We start from the raw sequence: 13,472 nt of genomic DNA on the forward strand, positions 1-13,472 counted from the left end.
CAATGAGGCAAATAATAAACGAGAGAATCAGAGACGGAGCTGATGCGTGGAGATACTTCGAAAAAGAGCGAGAATGGGGGCGAATAACAGAACGTTCTTGTTTTGTGGTCGCTGAGGTGTGGTGAATCCTCTGGCCTGTGAAATTCAGTTACAGCAGAGGCTGCTCCACTGGAGGGCCAATTATTCCGATAGTCTTGGGATAAGTGACGGCCGGGACGCTTTCAAGTGATGCATGCATGTGTGGGAAGCGCTTGCCACACATGCAGATGGTCACATGTAAAAGGACGCATGCTTATTCAAGGAGCCCAGCGGCTGTGACATGCACGACACGCGGAAACATGACGGTACCTGAAAGTCCGCCATGGAGAGGATCTCTTTACGCCATTTGATGAGGAAGGCGGCACACACGTAGAGGTGGAAATGGGAGAATCCCTCTGACTCCGCCTGAGGATCAAGAGCAGATACAGAGCAGAATGCACATGCTTCAATAAGTAAGCAGTCATTAAGAAGATGATTATCCAAAGTGACATACAGCACACTTATTAGAGAGACAACCCCTGGGGTTAAGTGGATTTCTCAAAGGGCAAAATAATTATTGCTCGAGGTTTGCTCCTTACAGGGATTGAACCAGCAACCTTCCAGTTACCAGTCTTGAGATTTGAAGCAGTCGTTCATCCAAAATGAAAAATTCTGCCATCATTTATTGACCCTTGTGTTGCTCATGCAAGCATATAAGTGTGGTTCCTTTTAAGACTTTTTGTCTTCATGCCTGAACATCTTAAGGAGTTTTTTCTTCGCCACAGTCATCTGTGGTTTGCCGGCTGTGGGCTTTATGACTTCACAAACCTGCTTTAAAAAAAACTAAATGGACTTTATTAAATCTTCACACATTTTTCCCCCCTTACAACAGCAGTTTATGAAAAAACAACATGAAAGTGTCACAAAAGTATGTGCCATATGCGCTAAATTTAGAGTCTTTTGAAGTCACAAAATAGCTTAGTAGAATTTCTGAGAAACAGACTGAAATTTAAAGGAATAGTTCACTCAGAAATGAAAATTCTGTCATTAAGTACTCACCCTCATGTTGTTTCAAACCCGTAAGACTTTTGTTCATCTTCTGAACACAAATGAAGATCTTTTTGATGAAATCTGTGAGCTTTTTGTCCCTCCATAGGCGGCTACGCAACTGAAACTTTGACACTTCAAAAAGTTCATAAAGAGATCGTAAAACTAATCCATATGATTTGAGCGATTTAGTCCAAGATTTTCCTCAAAATAATCGATGGTAAATCGATAATTGTGGTAAATCAACGGAAGCTCAAGCATGTTAGCATGACGTGCGAGAACCAATGTGTTACGCGGCATGTTTGAGCTTCCGCAAGAGGTATGTTCTCACGGGTCAAGCAGATTCGATTGAGCTTCTGTTTATGTTTGCTGAACAATGTTTATATGTGAATAAAAGCCTAAATTCAATCTGTTCATCATTTAAAGTGATCGAGTCTCTTCAGAAAATTTGGACTAAACCGCTCAATTAATATGGATTAGTTTTACGATCTCTTTATGAACATTTTGAAGCGTCAAAGTGGTAGTCGCATAGCTGTCTATGGAGCGGCAGAAAGCTCTCAGATTTAGATCTTCATTTGGGTTCCCGAAGATGAACGAAAGTCTTATGGGTTTAGAACGACATGAGGGTGTGTAATTAATGACAGAATTTTGATTTTTGGGTAAACTAACCCCTTAAGTCATTGTTCACCATATTTTGAGAACCAATGATATCAAACCTGGCCATTTTTGAAGAGGAACATAAAAGAGATTTTAGAGCTATGAAGAGGAAGATTTTCAACAAATAATGATTCAAATTTCAGTCTAACTAAAACTATTATTACTAATATAAATATTAGATGTAAAACTTAAACTTAAAAAACTGAAAGAAATTAGAAATAAATATATTTAAGTACTAAAAAGATAAACTACAACTGAATAAATTAAAGCTAAATAGAAATATTTAAACTGATATAAAAAAAAAAAGCTAATTCAAAATAATACATTATAAATAATACTAGAGAATAGTCATATGAGCCACTTTTACGATTTTATGGTCCTTTTTGCATTTTTTGGACACTGACAGACAGGGTCAATATAAATGGTTGCTGTATAGACAACATCTGCATGAGGATTCTTATGTCTTTCTTGGTTAGAAAAGCAGAAAAAACACAAAGACATTATGCGGGAGGAGTAAAAGTTATGAGGTCATGACGCAGACTGGATCTGAACCGGATTTGCTGCTGCTTAGCTACTGCTCAGATGACTGCACATTCCTTTAGCCAGAAATAAAAAGAACTGTTTACTTTCATGATGAGTAATAAGAGTTTTAAAACAACACATATTATTCGTTAAATTATTCAGCTACAGTCAAGCGCCTACACACAGAGCTCCTAATGTAGTTTTACCATCCACCTAATTTATTGGTTTGGGAATTAGGTTGTGTTAGTTATTCCCAACATATCTAAAGAAGACACCACCCATTCCCTCTCTCCGTTCCTCATTCGTCCTCTTCTCTCTCCAGCATCCCCCTCTACTTGTGTTGTGTACAGTGTGGTACATTCAGCCACTTGAGAGGCACTGAGCGGTTATAAATAGCTTTGTTTACTTTGTTTCTGTTGGTCCCTCTTGAAGTAAGAAGAGAGGGGGAAAAGTGGAGGAGAATGAGGAAGGAGGTAAAAGTTGGATTTTATTAAGACAAAGAAATTGCAAGAACTAGAAGTGATTCTAGGAGTTCAAATTATCTGTTGTTAAAATTATGAGATGTGTTGGTCCATGTTTCTTGCTTTAAGTGCGAGATTCAAAACCTCACTTAAATATTATTTTTCTAAAATTTTACTTAAAAGTAAAACAGATGTAGATGTAGATGTAGAGGCCTTTTGTATTGTATGAAAAAATTATAAAAAGAATACTGTTAAGACATGTTGTTTTTAAAAGGAAATTAAAAAAAATACCAAGAAAACAGTAACTTTGTAGTTGTGTATCTTATCTAAAATATTTTTGCTAAAAAAATATTAAAAAATATCATTACAATTTACAATATATTTATAATAATTTAATTAGAGTTTTCAAATTAGTCTTCAGTGTCACATGATCTTTCAGAAATCATTCTAATATGCTGATTTAGTGCTCGAGTAACATTTCTTATTATCAATGTTGAAAACAGTTGTGCTGCTTAATATTTTTGTTTCTTTGAAGAACAGCATTTATTTGAAATATTTTATATAAAATATTTTTAACATTATGAATGTCTTTACTTTTGATCAATTTATTGTGTCTTTGCTGAATAAAACTATTTCTTTAAAAAAAAAAAAAAAAAAAATTGGTAACACTTTAGGGTTCAGTTCTCACTTTTAACTATTAACTACAACTTTTGTCTCAAACTCTTAATTACTGCTTATTAATAGTTAGTAAGATAGTTGTTAAGTTTATGTATTGGGTAGGATTAAGGGATGTAGAATAATGTCATGCAGAATAAGGCATTAATATGTGCTTTAACTAACTAATAACTATAACTAATAAACAGCCAATATCCTAGTAATATGTATGCTAATAAGCAACTAGTTAAAGGGATAGTTCACCCAAAAATGAAAATTGTCATCATTTACTCACCCTCAAGTTGTTCCAAACCTGTATGAGTTTCTTTGTTCAGCTGAACACAAAAATAGATATTTTGAAGAATGTCCGTAACCAGACACTTGACGGTAGCCACTGACTTCCATAGTATTTTTTTTTTTCCTACTATGGAAGTCAATGGCTACCGTCAACTGTCTGGTTCAAAATATCTATTTTTGTGTTCAACAGAAGAAAGAAACTCATACAGGTTTGGAACAACTTGAGTATAAGTAAATGAACTATCCCTTTAATAGTGAGAATTGGACCCTAAACTAAATGTTACCAAAAAATCTGTCTGACCCCAAACTTTATAGCAGCAATTTGCTAATTAGCATATTGTTTCTTTACAGTTTTGGAACAACTTGAGTGAGTAAATGACAAAATTTTCATTTTTGGGTGAACTATCCGTTTAATAGAGAGAATTGGACCCTAAACTAACAAAATCTTAGTGACCCCAAACTTTATAACAGTAAATTCCGTTTTCACTCTGATTAGCGGACCAAAACTGTACTACAAGTGTACTACAAACTGTACTACCAAGTACCAAAGTATTACCAACTGACACAATCACTGTACTATAGTACTGACAGAGTACTTGTTTGTTTGTAGGGGATAAAAAAAAGACTCAAGAAAGAATGACTCGAGAGAAGAAAAAGGAGCCTTAAGATGAGTGAAAACTAAGCAAAAAAAAAAAAGAAAAAGAAAAAAAGTGTTCATGATTAAGTCTCTTTTCTAGGAACGCATCCGACATGGGGTTATTCACAGCCAAGTGTTCCCCCTTCACCTCTCAACAGAACCCATCTCACTAATGGAGGGGATGTGAGATGCAGATGCTTCAGAACATCAGTCAGACATTAGCATGACTTTCCTTTTTGTCTTCACATCTCTTTCTCTCTCTCTCCTTCATTTCATTCACCCACATCTCTTTCTTTCTGGCCTGAGCTCTTTGTGCACCTCTAATTGATCTTGAGGAGTGAGTCTTTGTGCCAAACGTGCAATTACAGGAAGGACCTGATAAAGGAGCACAGGAGAAGTTGAGACTCTTTTCTCAGCCTTTAGCCTCATATGAGTGGACAAACCCCCTCATCTAATCAACTTGCTCTGGTCCGCCGAACATGCAACACGTGTCTGTTCACTGGATAATGTCAATGAATGTATTCATTAACAATTAATCAGGAACATATTATTCAGTGTTATCGGAAAAGCCCGAAGTGTCATTTTAACAATGGAAGTTTAATGCAAAATGACAATGTAATTAATGCTAGATGGCAACAAGAAATCAAAATGTACCCAATCTGCTTCCCTTAGTGTGCACGCTTCATCAATCCATGTTATCCAAAAGAAAAAAGAAAAAAAAAAATAGCAGGATGTTGCATTGTGATGTCACGATAAATGATGGCTGAGCTCATGAATATTAATTGAATCTTGCAGATGCTGCCACATAACCTGGACTGGCCTCTCATGTAATCTCATTAATATTCATGAGCCGGTTCTGTAAAGTTGCGCTTAAGTTTGCTTTATAGGCACCCCTTGTCAATGCGGCATTGAGCTGCTGTATATTTTACATGACCTTTTATCATTTTGTTCAACATTTTAAAACCGATCTATTCTAACACACATTTGCAAGATATATTGATATGGAGATCATATCTGTTCTTCTATGAGACATCAAAACTTTAGAGTCAAAAATGCAACATAAAAAAAAATTGAACAGGGCTGGTCATGTCCAGTCCAGCGGAACCCGATTATAATTGCAGTGGAATTAAGTCGCGTTTCCATTGCAGGAAGTTTCCCCAGGAACTAGGAACTGGTACTCGGTGTGTGGAACTCGAAGTTCCGGGTAAAAATTTCCACCTCAGAAAGTCCCTGCTCACGAGGTAGTAATTTCAGGAACTTTTGGGGGTGGGACCTGGGCGCCGAACATGCTGATTGGTTGAGTTCATGCAGCATTTTGATTGGTAGACTCTACGCAGCATTTTATTTTAACCACCATTTTTAAAAGTCTGGAAAGTCACACGCAGTCCTACAATCACCGGACTTAATCTTCATTGTACTTTAGACCGCAATGGAAACGCAGGCAGCAACAGGTCAAAAGTTCCTGGGACAAATAGTTCCAGGTAATTCCAGTAGGGAAAAACGGCTTTAGTAACTACAGGGACAAATACATTTACAAATGGACAAATACAGGCCCAGTTGGTATTGGCTTTTTTGCTTCAATAAATAACATTACCATTTAAAAATTATGTTGCCTTTGTTTTACGTTAGATTTTGCTTTCATTTCGGAAACAATTTAGTATGAGCAAAAGAAAGCAAAAGAAATCAGGATAGGGACAAACACTTTTTCACAGCACTGTACACATCTCACATTACAAAACTTAGATACATTGTAAATGTGGTTCCATGTCCAGCATGTTTCTAAGGATTTGTTCTAAGATTAAAATATATAATTTCTTTATTTAAACAAATGATCTGCATGTCTGTCTTTGATCTATCATTAAATTTGAAGGAGGCAGGGCAGGTTACATGTGATGGTTTAAGCGTATTTAACCTTGAAAACACATGCACCATGCCTCGGTTTCTCTCTGCGTTTCAAGCTGGCCTCATTGATACACTTCCCTCCTCTACCTCAGTGAGGTGGGTCAATGCCACCTTTACTGCTCACCCCAACCCTGACCCCACTGTGAAAATGCCTGAGGAAATAAAGAAAGAAAAAAAAAAAGCAGGAATTGAGAGCGAACAGATGGAAAATAACTGGAGGAAAACTGTGCTTGTCAAGCAGAGCTTAAAGGTACACTTTAAGTGTACTTTTTTTTTTTCTTAAGATTTTACACATGCGGTTAAGAAAAATGTGTCAAAATATGTTTAACTGTTTAAACATGAAAAATGTCTGCAAAGTTACAAAGCACAAAGTCACTGCAAATGGAGTTATTCTCTATATCAGTGCGCACTGTTTCTGAACTCCCTGAAACGCCTCGATTTGTAGTCTTAAATTTTTCTTCCTGGAATGAACATCACAATATTCCTCATTTAAATAATTCCCGCTCAAGGCATATGCAAAAAAAAGTGGGACAAGGTCTGGTTGAGTTGTGTTAGTAGTGTGTTGAAACTCGTGTTTATGGTAAGGGTGACATTTCTGTACATTCTTGAAGTGGTTAACTAATCACAACACACTGGTCCAGCCGACCAATCAGAGCACACTGCGCTTTTCAGAAGGAGGGGCTTCATATCTTTTTTGTCAACATTGACCCAGTAATATTAGCACTTACTTTTTCTTTTTTCTATTTCTATTCTCTCTCTCCATCTATTTATTAATAAAAAAAATTCCTTGCTACAAGCACTTTGCTTGGAATAACTGGGACTTAACACAGCACTCATGTTGATTTGATTGCTTCTATTGTTCTCATTTGTAAGTCACTTTGGAGAAAAGTGTCTGCTAAATGACTAAATGTAAATGTAATAGAGACCGGAACTAAACAGTGTGTTATTGACAGACTGGGAAAAGAGGTGCTGCAACAATGTAAAATATGAAAAATTTGTTTTTTGAACATTCAAGCATGAAAACCTATTCTAGTAGACCCCAAAAACAAAACCAAGACATTGTAAAAGGGCATAATAGGTCCTCTTTAAAAGCATATGTTGTCTTTAAGGTTTCTTAAACGGGCTGATGATCCAACATGGCTATCAACAATGTTTGTCAACAATGCTGATTCAAAACGTACAGAAGCAAATGACATGCAAGCGTGCATAATGGTTCACCACTCACCATTTCCTCTCTTGGATTGTACTTGTCACCTGACAACTATCCCCCCTTTATCCAATAAAACCCACCTTGTGGGAATGGATCTACGTCAAAACGCCATGCATGAGAGATGGAGCGGCAGATAGACGAGGCAGATGTAAAGGACAAAGAAATGAGCAAGGAGATATATCAAAAAGAAGTCTCAGAGAGGACATGCAGACAGGACACGAAAAGAAATCAGTGGAAGGAAACTCTTCAAAGGAATATTAATGAATGACAGGAATATGAGCAGTTCACACCTTTCTTTGTGCCATTTTAACAAGAAAAAAAAAAAATGTAAGAGCAGCATATGGTCTTCAAGGACATGTCACCCATAACCTCTGAAGCGTTTAAAAAAAAATTATTTGAAGATACGCTATCATTCATGGGAGTCTGCATTCTTCCTGTAAACCCCATACAGGAGGTGACATAGAGGTGACTAGGAATGTAAAAAGACACTGAATGCATAAATTATGGAATTTAATAATCAATTATAATTACTATAACAAAACTCAAGAATAAATTAAACGAACAAAAACAAGTAAATACAAATGGACATGAACTTACTGAAAACCATCTTCTGAAATGGCCAGTTAAAATTAAGTTTTAAAAATAAAATTATATATGGTGTATTGTTTTTGTCAATATTCTACTACTCTGCCTCCAGTTTAGGGATGATTAATAAATATTAATCATTAATATTTAACAAATATAAATCATAATAGTAATAATATGCATTTCTATGCCCTACATTCACATGAAGTATGTTGTAACTTGAATATTAATTTTATTTAATATTATTTAACAAATAGGAATGAATATTGAAACATTAAAATTAAATAATATTATATAATAATATAATATATTTCTATGCCTACACTGGAGTATGTATTGTAATATTAATATTAATATTAATAAATATTAATTAGGTGGCATGATTTTTTCCCAAAAAGTTGGGGCAAATTATACATTTCTAGAAGAAGCAAAAACGGTACTATACCCCTGCTCCATTACATGTGTTGTGAGCATATATTTGAAAGTTATTATGAAATCCACTAAAGGAACCAAATTGAAAAACTAATTCTCACCACAAATCTTTATACCCTTAGTGGTTCAAGTTCTGGTCTGGTAATAAAAGGGTAGGTTTAAACATATAAGTGATCCATGAACTATCACCATTGTTCTTGATCAAGACACTTAACCCCAGGCCACTCCAAGTCACTTTGGATAAAATTATCAGATGAAAGGCAAAATTGACATAGAAGCACATGTAATGGATTTTCTGACGTTCTCATTCTAATTCATGGGCGTCGGAACCATTGTACATGGTACTTTTCAGAGCGCCGTCAGTCAAATCCATTCCACTTGAGGAATGTCCTAGTAAATTAAACTGCCTTGACTTCCACACTGCTGCTTCCTCAAATCCATTCTACTTGGCTCATTCAGAGCCACTTTTTGCAACTCAGTGTTGTTGTACATTAAACGGTAAGCAATAATAACAGTTTAAATGATTAAATTTATTAAAATTATTAAATGGATGCCGCTTTAATGGGACAATAAAGCCCTCCCTACACCTACCCCTAATCATAACCGATTAACACTTTATTATTAATCATGCTTTAGACACTTTATTTCCACTTTTCTAATATTTTCTTAATTTTTACTGAAAATAAATGCCTTTCCAATCTAATATGTGATGGGAAAAGGGAGTAGAGAGAGTTTAGCAAAAGGTGGACTCGAACCTCAGGACGATTTGCGTCAAAACTTTCTGCTATGTGCCTTACCCTACACTACTGCCACTGTAATCAATCCAGTGTCTTCCGTAATTTTGTCTGCTCCAACCAGACGTCAGTTAGTGTAAATAACATTTGCCAACAAGGCGGGCAAATAGACACTCCATTAATTAAAAGGCACCAGAATAAAGGAAATGGCATCTACTCCAGTAAAATTTTTCTGGGGGAGGACCCACCCATATTTTTTTGCTTCCGACGCCCATGTTCTAATTCACTGGCTGGTTTTGGTGCAGCAGTACCTGGTATGTGTCCCACAGGCGAATGGTACAGCGCAGCGGCAGCTCTCTCATCAGCAGATTATTCATCCAGCGGAAAGCAAACTGCAGATACTCCACCTCACACCTCTGAAAGTGCACATGGACATCCTCTGTGGGCGTAAAAAATAAAGCACAGGGGGTTTATATCCATTTGCTGGTAGTTTCTGCAAAGTGCTGCACTGGGAGTAGCTTTTGTAACCCATGTATGGAGCCCCATTGTTTAAAGAAGCACTCTGGCCCTGAACTAAGATCACCGGCTATTGTTGAATTCTCCACACACCTGTTTCACCGAATTAACATTATAGACCCCCTAGCGTGTGTAATTATATTCGATTGAATTGCGAGAGAGTGAGAGAGAGAATGTTGGGGTGAAAAGGAAAAGGAGGCCTGGTGCTTAGCTCATTGAGAGAGGGATTTTTCTGATAAGCTCTCAGTCGGCCTTTGAACAGAATAAGAATGGCTTTCGAAAGCGGACATATTGACTTGAGTCCTGATAGATATTGATGGAGAAAATGTGACAGCTCTCTGAAAGTGCAGAGAACTGAAGTCGGACCTATCAGAAGAAAAATGAAAACCCTTTCTGCCATGAATAAAAGCAAAAATATCATTAAAAAAAAAGTTAATAATGAATGATCTTCGCAATGTTACATAACGGTTGCATCATAATGGATTCAGCTAATGGAGTGAGTCATTGGTGTGAAGTTTGAACATTATCTTGCATTCTCTTTTCTTGCAATCCCAACAAAAGGTTTGTTCATAATGATTTCGATTCCAGTAAACAAAATGAAAGTATAAAGTATTTGCAACCGATTTCTTGCATCACAAACACTGAAACCATTTGATTTTATCATTTTTTGAAAAACACTTTAAAAATATATATTTTTTGCCTTCAAGAGAAAAACTGTCATACTTTTCCAGAAAACCATAAAAAAAACCCTGTCACAGATTGACGTCACAATAGCACTTCATTTACAAATTGTTGTATATACTTTGCCAGCATTTTGTAAATTGGTTTGAAAAAGCCTTAATGCTGATTAATCAGAACCCTGGCTCAGTATTGACCGACACTGTTCACGTGAGCAGCACGACGCATGCATGTAAAGCAGACGCAGGAGCCGGCCAATAATGAGCCGGCGTTCTGATGTAGAACCCGGAAGCGCTGCACCGTTTACATCAACAGTGTAGGAGGCTGACAAGGAAGAGAAGAGATAGTTGAATGAAGTCATTATTTTTCTTTGTTTTTTGCACACAAAAAGTATTCTTACCGCTTCATAACATTAAGGTTGAACCACTGTAGTCACATGAACTATTTTAACGATGTCTCTACTACCTTTCTGGGCCTTGAAAGTGGTAATTGTGTTGCAGTCTATCAGAGGCCAGAAGGCTCAAGGATTTCATAAAAAATATCTTAATTTGTGTTCCGAAGATAAACGAAGGTCTTACGGGTTTGGAACGACATGAGGGTGAGTAATTAAAGGATTAGTTCACTTCTGAATGAAAATTCCCTCATAATTTACTTACCCCCATGTTATCAAAGATGTTCATGTCTTTCTTCCTTCAGTCGAAAAAGAAATGAAGATTTTTGAGGAAAACATTCCAGGATTCTTCTCCATATAGTGGACTTCACTGGGTTCACTGGGTCCAAATTGCAGTTTCAATGCAGCTTCAAAGGGCTCTACACAATCCCAGACGAGGAATAAGGATCATTTTCTAAAAAAAATTTAAATTTATATACTTTGTTACCACAAAATCTTGCACTAGCTCTGCGTTCTGCCATGCATTACGTTGAAAGCTCACGTGTGACGTAGGCAGAAGTACCGCGGTAGGGCAAAAAAACTTCATCTAATTTTTTCCTCCAACTTCAAAATCGTCCGATATCGTTGTTTAATCTTTGTAGACACTGGATCGGTACTTCCGCCTAAGTCACGCATGACCTTAATAACGTGATTAGGTCAGGCCTGCGGATCGCAGAGCTAGTGCAAGACGAGCATTTGTGTTTAAAAAGTATATAATAAGTTTTTTATTCCCAAAAATGGCCCTTATTCCTCGTCTGGGATCGTGTAGAGCCCTTTGAAGCTGCATTGAAACTGAAATTTGGACCTTCCACCCAGTGAACCCCACTGAAGTCCACTATATGGAGAAAAATCCTGGCATGTTTTCCTCAAAAACCTTAATTTCTTTTTGACTGAAGAAAGAAAGACATGAACATCTTGGATGACATGGGGGTGAGTAAATTTTCAGGAAATTTTCATTCAGAAGTGAACTAATCCTTTAATAACAGAATTAAAGGATTATTTTTCGTTGAACTAACCCTTTAAAGCAACAGTTTTTCAGTAACAGAAGAATATGTAAAAGTATAGTATTTGGGGTAAAAGGCACCCAAATTATACTAATTTCTGCATTATTAAAATAACTAATAGCTGTCAAGGATGCTCAATACCAGCCTTAGGGACTGCTAAATGTACTCAATAACATGATAAATTATGTTGCATAACATGTTAGAATGAAGGCGAATGGTTAAAATCGATTCAGAACCTGCCTGTTATTATTCACACATGACTAGTTATGAGCAGCATCTATGCTTATTTGTCATTTTCCTCATTTCAATGTAAAAAAACAACAACTTGGGAACATCTACAAGATGCTTGCTAGTGTATTTTCATTACTCTCTAGCCCTGTGAAAGTGCTATTTGTTTTCCCTTCGCTCAGTCCACTCCATTCGTCTCTCCTCTCAGCTCACTTCCATTTGCCTTCACACCCTAATCGCAGGGGCTTATGGGGAATTGATTTTTCTTCTGTGCTCCCCGGCGAGACTGTGGGGTCTGCTATTGCTCACGGTGCTCGTGGATGCTGATGGATGGGAAAGAGGCGCGCGGCGGCTCTCACCATGAGTTTCAGTGTGGGCTGTTCAGCTTATCACACCAAACACTCTGAACAGGGGAGGCGGCGTCCAGATGGTATAAACACTCTGACAGAAAAAAACAGAGGCGGACTGGTGGCAAAACGGAAACGTGTGATTCCAAGAAACAGAAACGACCAACACCTTGGGAAAACAAGTCTTTTCCAAGGCGATGAACAAGATCACACCCTGCCAGAAAAACAACTCCTTGTTGTTTTGAACATTTCGCACTGCTATTTATGGCTCGAAACAAGTAGTTCACCTCGTTCTTGAGGGCAAAGGGCAAAATAGATGGGATCATTTAAGGGACTCTAGACACTGCCATTTTGTTCAAGCAATCATGACATGTTATTTGTGCTGTAGCTTCTGAGGGTGGATTTGTCTCAAAAACCACAAAAAGTGGCACACGATTGGGCCCGAAGTAGCTTTGACGACTGCAAATTTAATGCTCCCCAACAGAACAACTGCTACAACAACTGACAAAAAAATAAATCTTTGAGTGCAGCTTTGTTAAAATGTCAAAGACAAAACACAAAAAGTGTGATTTCTCTCTTTCAGGGAGCTTCAAAAGGTAACCTGCTGTAACCTAAGGTACAACCACACTAGGACCAACTGCCTTATTAAAGTAATTTAATTATAATTTAGCTTTTTTTTTGTTTTGTTTTAAAGAACATGAGATTGAGTATCACAATTTTCATTTTTGCATGAACTATTCCTTTAATTCTATGCAGAGTGAAAGGATGTGTTTGTGAACATGATCTTACCATCTATTCTGCTGACAAGCTCTTCCAGCGCTTTCACTTTAATCTGAATGCCAGGCTGGGCGAACGTGTAGTTGTCCTGATGGAGAAAAACAAAAGGTAGTATTTAGAACATGAAATAATTATTTCGTCATCTTGTTAGTTCATGTTAGTTAATACATTAACTAATGTTAACAAATGAAACCTTATTGTAAAGTGTTACTAAAACCTAATGTAGAAAAAACATTAAGACAGTATATTTTAAATATTTGATCTAACAGGTAGGAAATATACAGAAATTGAATAAAGTTATCAAACACTTCATAGACTTCACTGCATGAATTATAA

At 36.8% G+C, this 13,472-nt stretch overlaps 1 protein-coding gene across 4 annotated transcripts in view; it reads right to left on the bottom strand.

Moving 5' to 3' along the window:
* tbc1d22b (TBC1 domain family, member 22B) overlaps positions 1–13,472 on the bottom strand; it is a 56,390-nt gene that overhangs the window by 10,131 nt on the left and 32,787 nt on the right. For all 4 annotated transcript variants that reach the window (XM_051903088.1, XM_051903086.1, XM_051903087.1 and 1 more), the window contains 3 exons: positions 13,149–13,224; positions 9,468–9,595; positions 349–444 (listed from right to left, as the gene is read on the bottom strand). In XM_051903088.1, coding sequence (XP_051759048.1) covers positions 349–444; positions 9,468–9,595; positions 13,149–13,224 — 300 coding nt within the window. The remainder of the gene's footprint in view (positions 1–348; positions 445–9,467; positions 9,596–13,148; positions 13,225–13,472) is intronic.

The sequence above is a fragment of the Ctenopharyngodon idella genome, chromosome 8 (genome assembly GCF_019924925.1).
Source record: "Ctenopharyngodon idella isolate HZGC_01 chromosome 8, HZGC01, whole genome shotgun sequence".
NCBI lineage: Eukaryota > Metazoa > Chordata > Actinopteri > Cypriniformes > Xenocyprididae > Ctenopharyngodon > Ctenopharyngodon idella.